Source organism: Schistocerca serialis, chromosome 2, assembly GCF_023864345.2.
Source record: "Schistocerca serialis cubense isolate TAMUIC-IGC-003099 chromosome 2, iqSchSeri2.2, whole genome shotgun sequence".
NCBI classification, from domain to species: domain Eukaryota; kingdom Metazoa; phylum Arthropoda; class Insecta; order Orthoptera; family Acrididae; genus Schistocerca; species Schistocerca serialis.
The window spans coordinates 551,579,939-551,596,393 of NC_064639.1; the positions used below are offsets into that span (position 1 = coordinate 551,579,939).

General features: G+C 40.1%; 1 protein-coding gene across 1 annotated transcript in view; it reads left to right on the plus strand.

Annotated features, from left to right (window-relative positions):
* The window catches only part of LOC126457550 (glucose-induced degradation protein 4 homolog), an 83,899-nt gene extending 69,067 nt beyond the window's left edge, over window positions 1-14,832 (plus strand). The window contains exon 4 of the mRNA XM_050093957.1: window positions 11,407-14,832. Coding sequence (XP_049949914.1) covers window positions 11,407-11,470 — 64 coding nt within the window. The 3' untranslated portion in view covers window positions 11,471-14,832. The remainder of the gene's footprint in view (window positions 1-11,406) is intronic.
* Window positions 14,833-16,455: the final 1,623 nt, after the last annotated feature.

Here is a 16,455-nt window from a genome sequence, read left to right on the forward strand (position 1 = left end):
TCTTTCTTCAGTGTCTACTCGTGTACTTACACCTGTAATTTGTGATTGAATGACAGGCATTAATTCGCTATGCTTATCAGTGCTCTCTTTCAAAGTATGCCATCCCTGCTTTATAGCATTAAACTGGGCATTACATACATCCTCCATTGATCCTAACTTTTCATTAATCTCTAATTCTACACTATTTTATTTTCCCTCAATATTCAGTTCTAACTTTTTTGTCAAATTCTGCAAATTATTAGTGTGGTTTTGGTTGAATTCAGCAAACATTTGATTTATCTGAATACTTAAAGAATTACTCAGTTCCTTCTTTAAATCTAACTTCAAATTTTCAACTTTACCATTTACAGTGTCTAATTAGTCTTCAAAGTATCCATGCCTTCGCATAGATTAGTAAATTCTCTACTCTGTGTGTCAACCTTGGCACTTAATAAACCAAGATTGGTTGCTTGACTATTCAAGGTTTCATTCTGGTCATTTAGAACTTGACTTTGAGCATTAAACTAGAATGTACCAAACCTATTTCTTTCCCTAGCGTTTCATTTTGAGCATTTAATCTAGAATTTAAAGTTTCATTTGATTGTAAACTCTGGGCTCCTAGTTTAGAATTTGACTAAGCATTTACCGAGTCTAACTTAAGACTCTGGACGTTAATTAAATTTACTAACTCAGTCCATTCTGGCATTTCTCTACGGATTCTCACAGCCATAGCTGGTTCTCGAGTTTCTTCTACTTGTTTCAAGTTTTCCATATTCTCATGCGCTTTGGATCTAGTAAACATTTAAAACTTCACTCTAAGTGTAACAACTACACGAGTATACTTCACTCGACAGTTTATCCAACTTTACACTCAAACAATAAAGTACTGTTTTATGCTCACCCGACATAGAGTTTAGGCTGCTTCGGCGAGCGAATGTGGAATCGGCACCGGCGAGCAACAACTGGTGCCTGCAGCGTCGGATGTTGTTTTCCACGTCTGCGTCCTCAGGATGTGTGAGAGGGCTGTCTACTCCCCACCGGATCTTCTTCGTTGAATTGTTCTCAGTGTATCTCTTCTTAGTCTAACACGTTGAGATCTTCTCTGTTTTCTTTTAACATTATGACTTTCTTACGTCTTCCCTTTTGTTGCATTTCCTAATTTTCACCATTTGAATTTTCAGGCAGAATCCAATTCCATGAACTTGTTATTTTGTCTTGTTATTCTCGGTTATTATTTATTTGTTTATTTACTCATGTCCAGAACATAACATACATATACGCTCCTGGAAATGGAAAAAAGAACACATTGACACCGGTGTGTCAGACCCACCATACTTGCTCCGGACACTGCGAGAGGGCTGTACAAGCAATGATCACACGCACGGCACAGCGGACACACCAGGAACCGCGGTGTTGGCCGTCGAATGGCGCTAGCTGCGCAGCATTTGTGCACCGCCGCCGTCAGTGTCAGCCAGTTTGCCGTGGCATACGGAGCTCCATCGCAGTCTTTAACACTGGTAGCATGCCGCGACAGCGTGGACGTGAACCGTATGTGCAGTTGACGGACTTTGAGCGAGGGCGTATAGTGGGCATGCGGGAGGCCGGGTGGACGTGCCGCCGAATTGCTCAACACGTGGGCGTGAGGTCTCCACAGTACATCGATGTTGTCGCCAGTGGTCGGCGGAAGGTGCACGTGCCCGTCGACCTGGGGCCGGACTGCAGCGACGCACGGATGCACGCCAAGACCGTAGGATCCTACGCAGTGCCGTAGGGGACCGCACTGCCACTTCCCAGCAAATTAGGGACACTGTTGCTCCTGGGGTATCGGCGAGGACCATTCGCAACCGTCTCCATGAAGCTGGGCTACGGTCCCGCACACCGTTAGGCCGTCTTCCGCTCACGCCCCAACATCGTGCAGCCCGCCTCCAGTGGTGTAGCGACAGGTGTGAATGGAGGGACGAATGGAGACGTGTCGTCTTCAGCGATGAGAGTCGCTTCTGCCTTGGTGCCAATGATGGTCGTATGCGTGTTTGGCACCGTGCAGGTGAGCGCCACAATCAGGACTGCATACGACCGAGGCGCACAGGGCCAACACCCGGCATCATGGTGTGGGGAGCGATCTCCTACACTGGCCGTACACCACTGGTGATCGTCGAGGGGACACTGAATAGTGCACGGTACATCCAAACCGTCATCGAACCCATCGTTCTACCATTCCTAGACCGGCAAGGGAACTTGCTGTTCCAACAGGACAATGCACGTCCGCATGTATCCCGTGCCACCCAACGTGCTCTAGAAGGTGTAAGTCAACTACCCTGGCCAGCAAGATCTCCGGATCTGTCCCCCATTGAGCATGTTTGGGACTGGATGAAGCATCGTCTCACGCGGTCTGCACGTCCAGCACGAACGCTGGTCCAACTGAGGCGCCAGGTGGAAATGGCATGGCAAGCCGTTCCACAGGACTACATCCAGCATCTCTACGATCATCTCCATGGGAGAATAGCAGCCTGCATTGCTGCGAAAGGTGGATATACCCTGTACTAGTGCCGACATTGTGCATGCTCTGTTGCCTGTGTCTATGTGCCTGTGGTTCTGTCAGTGTGATCATGTGATGTATCTGACCCCAGGAATGTGTCAATAAAGTTTCCCCTTCCTGGGACAGTGAATTCACGGTGTTCTTATTTCAATTTCCAGAAGTGTATATAGTTGATAGACGGCAATTTACAAACAATATAAGTACATGATTAAATTCCATATGACATCCAAAATTCCGCTGTTTGAACTTCTGTATCATTGGCGATAACCAGATCGCCCATCGGGCATGGTGCTGGGGGTTTCTACAGTTGAGCAGGTGTTGGTGACCTTGCTGTTCACCACATTCGCATAGTTCATCTCCTGGAGAGAAACCCCATTTCTTCAAATTTACCTTGCATTGAGATACACCAGTTCTCAGCCTGTTGAGAACCTTCCATGTTTTATATGGGAGATGACGTCCTTTAGCAAGCTCTTCTTTAGGGTTGTTCCAGTACCTCTCTGGTGGTAAGTTACGCCAAAGCTGTATTCAACGATTTGCAGGTGATGTTAACTGGTTCCGTTAAACAGAGGGAAATCTTTCTTGAACTTAATCTTCGATGTTGGTATTCACATCCAAACAAGGGGTGTCTTGGACCTGTCCCCTGGTTCTGCTTCTCTCTTTCTGCTGCTGTTGTGCTATGGCAACACATAATATCTTCTTATCTCATGTTCGTCCAAAAATTCCTGTTTTCTTCTGTCCTTTCACACAGGTTGCCGCTTTTTGATATAGAACGTGTGGAATAAGTATACAAACTTTTATGTATTCGGCACTTAATGATGTGTATTTGAACATCAAACTTTTACAAATCTGAGTCTCCACAAAAGTAAATACTATCAAGTAAGTCTCTTCACGTCTCCAAAGCGTAGAAACAAAGTAGATTTACATAAAAGGTAAGGTTGGCTTGATAACCCTGTCCTTTCTCACTATGAATCACATTACACGTCTAATCCTCTCCAAGTCCAAAATGAATATTAATTAACAATATTTCAACTGTTCTTTTTTTTCCCACTACAATTGTCAAAGTTATAAAACAGCACAAAATATATATAAACACTCTTTGTTCTTTCACTACAGATTCCATGGCGCAACTGGCAGACACTTATTGCTGCCGTTCGACCACCACGTCTATAGTAGTCTCACGTAGTAGTCTCACGATAAACTTCAAACCTACCCGCGCCCACACACACACACACACACACACACACACACACACACACACACACACACACACACAGCTGATGCTCAGTAAATAGGCTCTCTCTCACTTATATTTAAAATATCATGTGTTAGAGACAGTAGAAGGCAGAGTGGGTCCAGAATTTACGCAGAAATTCTCGAAGCACTGCAGTGCATGTGGGTTCTGCCTTGTTGGACACCTTTATCCAGGAAAACAGTGTGCCTCAGGGTTCCATCCTGAGTTTCATCCTCTTTGCTTTTGCCATTAACCCTGTAATGGCTTGTCTCCCGCTGGGCATCTCTGGCTCCCTTTTTGTTGGCGATTTTGCCGTCTGTTGCAGTTCACCATGGACCTGTCTCACTGAGAGATGTCTTCAGCAGTGTCTTGATCATCTTTACTCCTGGAGCATTGACTATGGCTTTCGCTTTTCCATTGACAAAATCGTCTGCATGGATTTCTGGCAACACAATTGGTTTCTCCCACCATCTTTACATCTTGGGCCTGTATCCCTTCCTTTCATTGAAACTACGAAATTCCTGGGGCTTATGCTCAATAGGAAACACTCATGGTCCTCCCATGTGTCTTACCTGGCAGCAGTTCCTCAATGTCACTTCCTGGGGTGCCAATCGAACCACTCTCCTCCATTTGTACTGGTCTCTTGTCTGTTCAAAACTAGACTGGGTGCTTTGTTTATGCATTTGTATGCCCATCCCTCTTACGCAGTCTCAACACCTTTCACCATCATGGCATCCGTATGGCTACAGGCACCTTTCAGTGTCTGTACGCTGAAGCTGCTGAACTACCACTTTCCTACCGCCGTGACTTTCTCCTCAGCACGTATGCATGCCGTTTGTCTGCCATGTGTTGCCACCCATCATATGCTGCCTCCTTTGATGATTCCTTTGATCACCAGTGTGGTGTGCGCCCCCCTTCTCTGTTACCACCTGGAGTCCGCTTTCAGCACTTGCTACGGCGACTTAATTTCACACTACCTACAAATTTCCCGGTGGGTGTCAACCCTTCATCACCTTTGTGAAGCGACCCATGTTAACCATGGCCTTCATTCGCTTCCCAAGGACACTACTCTAGCCTTGGTCTATCGCCTTCAGTTTCACGACCTTCGTGTGGAACTTTGTATACACTGATGGATCTCAGACTGACCATGGGGTCGGGTGTGCCTTCGTCATTGGCACCCGTGTCTTTCAATATCAGCTTCCGGTACAGTGCTCAGTATTTACAGCCCCCTGTATCAGGCCACAGGGTACGTCTGGCGAGACTACCTCTTCAATTGTGTCCTGTGCTCACACTCGTTCAGCGATCTTCAAAGTCTATATGTGCTGTACACTGCCCATCCCTTAGTGCTGTGGAACCAGGAAAAACAGTCACTTGCTCTCTTTTGGTGGAGGCAGTGTGATGTTTCTGTAGGTTCCTGGTCATGTCAGTCTGCCAGGAAATGAGCCTACTGACGCTGCTGCCAAAATTGCAGTCCTCATACCTAAGCCCGTGAGTTCCTATATTCCCTCTGATGCTCTGTGTTGTCGTCTGTCAAGAGATGGTGTTCCTTTGGCATCGCCAATGGTCCCCTCCCTTCATGGGAAAAAAACTTCGGCTTATTAAGACTCTCTCAGCAGCTTGGAGGACCTCCTCTCAGCCCTCCTGCAGGAGGAGGTCATTTTAACTAGGCTGCTTATTGGGCACTGCCTCTTTAATAGTCATTTGATAAGTGACGCTATAGTTTTAACTGTCTGCCACTTCCTGATGGAATGCGCACTTTTTTAACCATTTATGTTCCCGCTTGGGTTTGCCGTAGGAGTTATCGGCCGTTTTAGCAAATGGCGCCCAGGTTATCGACCATATTTTACTTTGTATCTGCCAAAGCAATATGGCAAAGGCCATTTAATTTTTAGTTCTGGACCTCTTTTTCTGTATGGTGTCTTTGTTAGTCCTTTTTCCACATGCTTCTTTTTAGCTGCCTTCTATTATGTCAATTGGGACTGATGTATAGTCGTTTTTTAACTCCTCTCTGTCTCTGTGTTCTATAGTTATGACTTGGCCACATATGACTCCAGTTGTTTCTTGCGCCCTAAAGGAAAACAAAACCAAAACCAATCCATAGAATTACCATCAAATAAAACAACTGGGTATGCCTTTATAGATCTCCTGATGGAGACAAAAAAAGAAAACTTTCTTCAACACATGGAAAAAACATTAATTCCAACTGTAAAAAATAAACAAACACTCCTTGTATGCGGTGATTCGATATAGACTTAGCAAAATCCATAAAATAAGAACAGAAGAATTGAATCTCCTAGTTTCTTGTAACTTGAAAATCATAACACATTCCCCAACACGAGAAACTTGCTCCACAAAATCCACAATAGACAAAATAATAATTGTCAAAATATCCACGGGTGTGCTGCCGGTCTATAGTGTCCAACGGGCACAATATTTCGGCGATCATACATGTCGCCATCATCAGGTGAACTGATGGACTGAGCTCCTGTGAACGTGCCGGCACGGAGATCCGTACGCTATGGCTGCTCAGAGGGAACTGGGTTCGGTCGCGGCGGCGGCCGATTTAAATACCCTCCGCCCGCGGCGCGCTCCCTCCGCCGTCCGCGCCCCGCGCCACGGTCGCGCGGTGGAACAGATTGCGACGGCGTCTGAGATGACGTCGGAGTGATGGCTCTGTCCTCCGTGGTCGTCACAGCTATACGTTTGCTCGATTTACTCTTGATTAACCCGATCGCTGGTTCCCAAGCCTTGCTAAGATTATAGCCACAGTCACGGTTTATGAGGTCGTCATTGGTGCGAATTTCGATGGCCTCTCTAACAACGCTGTCCCAGTATCTCGACGTCTGTACCAGAATCCTCGTGCGGTCATATTCCATGGCGTGATTTTCCGACAAACAATGTTCAGCGACCGCCGACTTGCTCGGATACATCAGCCGAGTGTGCCTCTGGTGTTCACGGCATCGATCCTCGACGGTACGCATCGTCTGACCAATATACGATTTGCCACATTGACACGGAATCTGGTACACGCCGGCCATCCTCAAACCGAGGTCATCTTTGGCGCTCCCCACCAGTGCACGAGTTTTATTTGGAGGACAAAACACAGTTCCGACCCGGTGTTTCTTCAGAATGCGAGCGATTTTCCCCGAGAGTGCGCCTGTGTATGGAATAAATGCATTGCCTACCTCCTCCCTCGTGACTTCATCCATCTCAAGAGGTTGTGCCGCAGTGGTTGGGCGGAGAGCACGTTGAATCTGCCACTCTGAGTACCCATTTTTCCGAAATACAGTTCTCAGATGTTCCAATTCCTGGGGTAGACTCTCTGTGTCAGAGATAGTACCCCATTCCTCTGTGAAGGGTGGTGGCAGCTGTCTGCGTGCAAATACAGATCAGTGTGCGTAGTTTTCTGATACACCCCAAGACCTAGGGTGCCGTCAGCCCTTCTCTTGACCAAGACGTCGAGGAAAGGTAATTTACCCTCCGTTTCAGTCTCCATAGTGAATTTGATGTTGGGGTGTATGGAGTTTAGATGTGTGAGGAAGTCAAGGAGTTTATCCATACCATGTGGCCAGATGACGAACGTGTCGTCCACGTAACGGAAAAAGCAAGTAGGTTTCCATACGGATGACGACAGGGCTTCCTCCTCGAAGTTCTCCATGTACAAATTCGCTACCACCGGTGAGAGTGGGCTACCCATTTGTCGGAAAATCACGCCATGGAATATGACCGCACGAGGATTCTGGTACAGACGTCGAGATACTGGGACAGCGTTGTTAGAGAGGCCATCGAAATTCGCACCAATGACGACCTCATAAACCGTGACTGTGGCTATAATCTTAGCAAGGCTTGGGAACCAGCGATCGGGTTAATCAAGAGTAAATCGAGCAAACGTATAGTTGTGACGACCACGGCGGACAGAGCCATCACTCCGACGTCATCTCAGACGCCGTCGCAATCTGTTCCACCGCGCAACCGTGGCGCGGGGCGCGGACGGCGGAGGGAGCGCGCCGCGGGCGGAGGGTATTTAAATCGGCCGCCGCCGCGACCGAACCCAGTTCCCTCTGAGCAGCCATAGCGTACGGATCTCCGTGCCGGCACGTTCACAGAAGCTCAGTCCGTCAGTTCACCTGATGATGGCGACATGTATGATCGCCGAAATATTGTGCCCGTTGGACACTATAGACCGGCAGCACACCCGTGGATATTTTGACTATCAAATACGCCGGGAGAAACTCAAGAATCACAAAATAATAATTAACCTAATCAACAACATTACAAAGCAGAAATAATAAAGACTGGACTTGGAGACCACTATGGACAAACCATAAGCTTTGATATTGAATGTCATAAGACCAACAAACTGACAAGTACATATGAGACTAGATATTACAATGATTGGAATATTGAAATATTTAGAAATCATTTTAATAAAAGAATCCTGGGAGCAAATTTATGGTGCTGGGAATATATCAGGCAAATTTAATATATTTCTGAATACAGTTAAATATCATTTTGTTGTAGCATTTCCACTTAAAAATAGGAGGTCAAATCTCACTAACACAAACAAATGGAGCACTACAGGTATCAGAAAATCATGCACAGAGGAACGATTCCTCTACAGAGTTACAGAAATGTGTCACAGAACACCGGAATTTGATAATTCTCAGGAAAGTAATAAACAATGCCAAAATTATGGAAAATGATAGATACATACGAAATGCATACAATAAAATGAAAACTGTTTGGAATATTGTAAAGAAAGACACAGGAAGTAACAAACAAAAACTAATATTATGCGGTTGAATGAAAATTCGCACACTATCTGCAAACCAAATGTAAGCACATGTAAATATAGCAAAAAAACTTGCTGAGGAAAAGGTCACCCATAAACATCCCTCACAAGTAACATCAAAAATTGAACAGGTAGAAAACAATGTTTCTCATACCAACTAGTACACAAGAGGTACAGCAAGAAATTAAGCTTTTAAAGTCAAAACATTCATCAGGAATAGATAATTTACCAGATTTTGTTGTTAAAAAAAACTGTAGACTTAATTTCTGAACTATTGACGTATCTTGTAAACCTGTTCTTCTCATCAGGCAGCTTTCCAACATGTTTAAAAAATTGCTTAAGTTAAACCACTACATAAAAAAGGAAGCCAGGAAGAGGTGTCAAATTATAGATCAGTTTCTCTACTGTCTGTTTTCTAAAATTCTGGAGAAACTCTTTTATAAGACTGTCAAATGTCATAAATAAATATAATACACTAACGGCATCTCAACATGATTTTAGGAGAAATCCCTCTACAGAAACAGCAACCTTTTCTTTTCTGTATGAGCTCTACAGGCCCTAGATATGCAGGAACATACCTAAAGTATATTCCTAGTCTTGTAATTTATCATGATTGATGGTATCAAATGCTTTTTACTAGGTAAGATTCAGAACTTTGGGTATTATGGCAACACTGCATAACTGGATTAAATCATACCTCCACGAAAGAAAGCAGCTCATAGAGATAACACATGAAATAAATGGGACTGTCAAAACTCATCAGTCAGATTTATTAGTGGTGAGACATGGCGTTCCCCAAGGTTCCATATTGGATCCAATTCTGTTCTTACTACATATAAACGATTCACATATAAACAGTAAAAACAGTAAGCTGTATCTATCTGCAGATGACACAAGCATCTTAATTACAGGAAGTTGCAAAGAAAACTTTGAAAATGACATTAAGACCGTCACAGAGAAGATAGTAAAGTACTCTGTTGCAAACAGTTTGATTATAAATCTGGAAAAATTTGTCGCAATGTATATTTTCACCACCCATAATAGGACACCAGGTAATCCTCCTGTAGATATAAGTGGACAAAAAATTTAAAAAACAGGGAATACAAAGTTTCTTGGTATACGGATTCAACAAAACATGAAATTGGATACACACATGGATTATGTGAACAAAAAACTGAGTAAAACATGTTTTGTAATGAGAGTAATAAGAAACTGTATATCACATGATAATCTCAGGACCATATATTTTGCTTATGTTCATTCAATATTGAAATATGGTGTAGTGTTTGGGGAAATTGTGGAGCTAGTCAGAAATCATTTTAAAAAAAGATTGTTAGATTAGTGGAAAGATTAGATCAAAGATCGTGCAAGACACTATTTAGGAAGAGTAAAACACTACCATTTCCGTGTAGTTATACACTTGAAAATTTAATTATTAGAAAAGAAAAACTAAACACCGGCAGCCCGGTAACCCGTAATGAATCTGCACTTAGCTACCACACAAGACAAATAAATGTTATTAGAATGATGTCTGAAAAAAGATCAAAGATTGTGTATTGTTTTTAATGAATGGTCCAATATCTTTTCTATACTGCAGAGTCCTACAGGACCAATAAAGAAATAAATCTCTGGATTTTGTTGTAATGTTCTCTTCTTAAATAATTCAAGCAGGTCCTTGCCACCTTCTGTGTGGATTCCGTGCTAACTTACGCCAGTGTGTTGCTTCATAACTACTCATGTCCTCATTCAGTGTGTGAAATTGGGAGAGTTACCTAATTAATTTATTGGAAACACATAAGCATTAAAAACTGATTGCACAAGATGTTTTTAGTCATTCAGAGAAGTCTGATAACAATATTGGAATGTCACTTACAGTATGTGTACATGATATGCACCACATTAAGAGACAGACAACATTTACACATTTTCTAACAGTCACTTGCTATATATTGTATTAGTGTGACCTTAAAAGGAAAAAAACTTTCATTTGGTTCATGTTCTATATCCCTGTTTTTCATGAAGTCTGTATCTGGATTTTATTCTGGTAGTTGCTTTGTTAGTCTTTTAAAATGCTAGTTTTGTACATTTATCGCTTTTTAAAATGGTATTTCTAATGTTTGGAAATACAGGAAATGTCTTAGTATGTGTGGACCCTATGGAGGAGGGGGGGGGGGGGGAGGGGGGAAGGATTTACAAATAACGTTACTGGTTCCATTGGAATTTGATAGAGTAATTGGGGCTGCAGATGAAAGTTGTTTAATAAATTGACAAGTGCCATTCAGCTGCACTTTGTTAGTGACAGCTAATTTATAGTGCAACTGATTTTTAGATATTAAAATTATGTCTTCAGGCACCATTTGCTGTGACTGTGCACATCTACATCTACTATTTGTTAGTGCATTAGTAAAATCATAAATGAATGCTGGGCACGCAGGGAACTTGCACAAATTTTCACAGTGACTGTAGTCCATACTGTGTAATATGGCAACTTAGCTGGTACAACCCTCTTATTGTGAAGTTGTTTCATATTTCTGTTGATATACTTTTAAACTCCTGCTACTTTCTGGTTAAATTACACCTTTTTTTCACCTGTTTACAAATTTCCTGATGCAGTGGAAAATTGCTGTGATGGTGAATGTCAAGGCCAAATCAAAACAAGGGTTGTTGAAAGATGGAACCGAAATATTTCAAAATTCATCACATTGTAAATTGTTGCCAGTCAAGTACAACTAATTAAAATGTTCTACATATGTGTAGGATAGATAGTAATTATTTTAACATCCATTTTAAATTAGTCATTCATATGGTGAGGTATAAAATAGTTTCCAGTCAATTTTTTATCTAACGCAATTTTTTTTACCGTTTCAGGTATCAGTCCTTAACATTAACACATGTTCCAGAGCATAGCATACAAATTTATGAGTTCAGGTGAAATTAAACAGTTTTTATCAGGAAGTTACTATGAGACTTTCCAAAGCAGAACTGAAATGGTGCATAAATAAAAATTCTGGTCAGCATAAAATTCTGTATAAAAAAAGTATTGGACTGAGTGTGTAAATAAGATGCATATGAGCAAACTCTGTAGCTTCAGTTTAAAATCTTAACAGTCTGCTAGATTGTTGGCTCTATTTTGTGCAGTTATTAGTATAAATTTTAATTTTAAAATTTTTTGAAAATTGTAGTGAAAGTAATCTTCCTGATGGCTGTAGTGCGTGTTTTTACTAAAGTGATGCACTGTCCTCTTAATGAAATCATGTTTATGGCTGTACTGTACTAGTATTTTTTAAAGTTTTAACATCAGTTTTGGAATTTTTTATTTTCATGTCGGTTAAAAAAAGTATTGCAAGAACAGTACCATTAGTAACTTCAATTTTAATATAACTTTTGAATTGTGTGAATGATGTATCACATTTTAGCGTGTCTAAATGTAACAGATGTTGTTTGTTTTCATTTATATTATAATGAAAAGTATGTGACTATGTATTTAGGAAAAAGAATGAGTAAGTTAATAAACTTTTGGCTGTTTAGTTTGTGATGTTGAGCATCTTGTAACTTTTGTGCTGATAAAACAAATTCATTGCAATTTCCTGTCTGATACCGTAATTGGCTTTTGTTATAAATAGAGTTGTTTTAACTCATTATCTTCAGAGTTCAAACTCCACAGGCCATATTTAGACAGGAAAAATTTCAGCATAATTTACTTGTTTCTGCAGTGAATATTACGTGTGAACTGCATTCGGTATATATTTTCTGACCGTTGACAAAATTCTTCAATGTTATCAGTGTGTCTGAAACAAAAATACAAATTCTATTTACATGCAACTTAATGTATAAGAACTTTAAGGCCTTGTTTTTCTCTGCCAGGAAGATTGTGGAATGCATAACATCTGCATGTTTGTATGTTAGTTGTATAAGAAGTTTCTATATTTCTTGTTCTAGAAATTTGTTACCTAAGTAATTCTGTATGGTAAATATTCTATATGTAAAGTGTTTGGTTACAATTTATTTTCCTTTGTGTACATTAGAAGATTGTTAATTTCTGAAAGTTACTGTTAGTAACAATTACTTTCTCAGTGCAAGTTAAAAATTGTTACAGCAGAACAAGAATTAACAAAAATGATATTTACATTAAATATATAATTTTATTTGTAGAATGGTTTTTGTTTTATTTTGTAACACAGTTGAGTACTTCAGTTTCAGGATAAAATCATTACACATTTATTCCATTATCAGTTTTCATTTTGTTGATACAGCTAATAAATCCCCAAATACATGAGAGTGAAAAAATTTACTTAGTGTTACAAAAGTAAATTAATTATCATTAAACACTTCCACCAATGTATATTTCTCTTGGAGGCTTGTAAGTAAACAGTGTTGATAGAAAAGAGCAGCCAAAAGGATAAAGATAGGCCATAAGAAACCAACACATTCTATTTTACTCAAAGAAGAATAGTGTGGCATGCAAAAGGCTGTTTATGTTCAAAAGGCTGTACCTTGCTCAGAAATCTTAATACAATACTGCAAGTAGTATGAAAGTGTAAGAGAATGATAAATAAGTTGAAAAATACAAGAAATCAGAGGTAAGAAGAGAACAATGAAGAAGTGATGATCAGAAGAATTAAGAAAAGTGGTGAAGAAAGGAGGGGTGCCAAAAATGATTAGGGACTAGCTCTGTGCTTGCATTTGTGTGCTTGCATATCTGGAATTATTGCCATATTCCAATCTAGGTGGCTTCCATATGTGGAACAACTCGTTCAGTCATTTTTGTGCAGCTTATAGCCTCAATTCGGGAAGTTCAGCAATAAAACCACAATTTAAAATAATTCTCCTATAATGATTGTCATGACACTTGGAGGAAGACTATAAACTGCAATTAATGCAGATTTTAAAACTGAATGTGATGACTTGTGCTACTAAGTACATGCCTCAGATTTTGTTGCTTCTCCATTCTATAAAATAATTATTTTTTGTTTAGGGGTTGGGGTGCACATTGCTATAGTGTAGTGAAATTTAGATTTTTATCACTCTTGTACTTCATTTAAAATCGCATAACCTTTTTTGTAAATTGTTATACACTCATAGTCTTCGTACAGAAAAGCACTAAATCTGCTATGATACTTTCAGTATAATTTTGTAATATTTCACATGTGTGGAGTAGATTCCTTTTTATTAAAATTAAACTTCAAGATTCGTGCTATGGTGGTGTGTTTGGTTTAAGAATTGTAAAAATTAAGTGGTGTAAAAAAATTTGTTATTGAAAAGTGTGGAAAATGTTTACAAAAGGATAGAACAGTGTTGCAGTAGTTAATGCGTTGGATGAAATGTGGCAAATGTGTGAAATGTTGAAAATAATTTAAAATAATAATACTGTGAATTTGGTAATCAACTAAATTAGCACACATCATGTCTCTCGTCATAAAAACCAAACGTCAATTAACATACCAAATGGAAAATTACTGTAACAATTATTAAGCAAATTCCTTTTACCATTAACTATTTTTTATACTTTTGACCCTTTAAGTTAATTTGCTTGGTAATTGGCACATTTTAGAAACTCCTTTCCAGTTGTATTGCACACTGGTAAGACTTAATCATGCTATCAAGTGGCAAGGGCCATAAGTAATTGAGAACGTGCATCACTGAAACATCTGTAACATTAAGACTATAAGGAAAGGTACAAAATATTAAGTTTTCAATATTTAGTATTTTGTAGATAAATGCCAGACTTCAAATTTTTGATTGAGATGCAATAACTCTGAGCTGTTTCACTTGTAGATATTCTTTTGATATGCTACTTGTAAGTAAGCACAATCTTTCAGTGTAGTCTTTAAAATTGTCTAGTTCTGCTGGTTATAATTGTTGCATAAATAGTGAAACAATTTATGTAATTTGTGATATGTGAACCGACTGAAATTCTGTATTTATTTTGCTAAGTTTGCATGTAGATGGAAAAGAAATGCAATAATACTCAATGTCGTTACTTATATATATGTATAGCTGTGTATAATGCATCATTATACTAGTAATGACTGGATATTTCCAGTTTGGTTTGTGAAATATGTTGTGAGCTGAGGCACAGGGTTTTGTGTTGGAAATACCTCCTGCACGAATTTTTGGGAGCCGCACTTTCAGCATTGCTCTCCTTGGGTCAAAGCACTGACTTTTTTGTAATATAGTTAATAAACAATTATTTAATTTTACATTCATTTGTAAAGAATTTATAAAACTTTATTTTTTCAGAAAAAGATTTTGTTGCAAATAAAGTGCAGTACTGAAGATTTGCAGTTACTTGTACATGTATATTTTTGTTTCTTAATTTTAAGTTTCCTAAGGTAAATATTCAAAAATTTACATGAAATTATTCTTACCTGTAGGCTTTGCTGACATTTTATTAAATTAGTTCCTTCCTTGAGAAGGGGAAAAGGATAGGTTAGGGAATGTTGAAAAGGGCAGTCACTCGGAGCCCAGGAAGAAAATGACTCACCTCTTAGAATGAGGGGAGACAAGATGTGATTACTTCTTATCCTGGGGTTTGAGTGACCTGCTCTTCGTTTTTAATCTTTCCCAACCTGTCTGTCACCCCTCACCTATTCGCAGGAAAGGTACTAATAGTTCTGCAAGCTAGGATAGTGCCCTGTATGTACTGTGTGTATCAACAGCACTAAATACTTCACCTTCTCAGGGTAAGTACCGCCCAGCAATTCTGTCTTGTAATTACATAGTTGTCGCAAGTGAGTTTTTGGTTTGATGAAGTATGACATCTTGTTTCCTAAAGAGCTGCCACGTATCACAGAACTTGCAAGTGCATGTTTACTTCATATTACCCAGTTGCTGAGCACGCTGTTTGATATGAAACAAAAGACACGAGTGCCTCGTGCGCCACAGAGGCCACTTGGATCCTAGTCTCCATGATCTCTGTAGATGAGAACTGCAATATATCCTCACATACCACTACCTTCCTGTTCTTAACTTCCATTAACAATCTCTTTCTTGGTAATTTTTTCTGCAATTATGCTTGCAAACAGTGAAAAATGTAACAAGGATGAAATGTTTGTTGAGTATATTGGCTACACTTTAACAAAAACGATAATGAAATGCTCGAATTAGCTCTTGTTTCCAAGTTAGAGTTGGGTGCATTTAATTATATTTTATTAGCATTCACTGTCAATGCCTTCCTATATAGGACTCAGAATACATTGATGGTAGACAGTCATTAAGTTTAGGCAATGATAACTGTGTGTATTTTGTCACCATTCTTAGCCTGAGCTTGTAGCAACAAGAAGTGATGGGTGGATCATGTTTCGTTTAAGCGTAGCTTCAGTCTTTTACAAAGCAGTGTCCTGTTTGTACTGGAAGAATGTGTTACTGAAGTCTAGTAATGTGTGGAGTCATTGTAATGCCTGTGATGCAATATGCCTTGCAGATGCATAACATTGCTCTCAATTTTTGCTACATTTGTGGACAGGGTACATTGAAAATGCAAAGAAGGCCAATAGTGCTATATATTAGGAAGGTGTACAGTGTCCTCTAGTGGTGAAATTGGGGACCAGGACAAGCCCAGGGCTCCACATGTATGTTTCATATCTTGAGCCTTGCATCTTCAGTCGAGGTTGTATCACAAAAGATCCTTCACAGGCTTTGCTGTAGCCATGATCTAGCAAGGTCCACAATATCATGTGAGTGATTGTTACTTTTTTATGATGACTCCATTAACAATGGTATTTCCAAGGAGAAAGTCTTCCTTGACATAGCTTAACTGCTGTCGGCGAAGTGACCAATGTCTTACAGAGATGGACTGCCTGGTCCTGTCCCACCTAATTGTGGTAGTGAAACTCGTGCTGCATCACCACCTTCAAAATGCCTGACCATGAAAGTGAGTGGTGAAAGTTGTTTGACTACTACAAGTAAGTTTAAAGT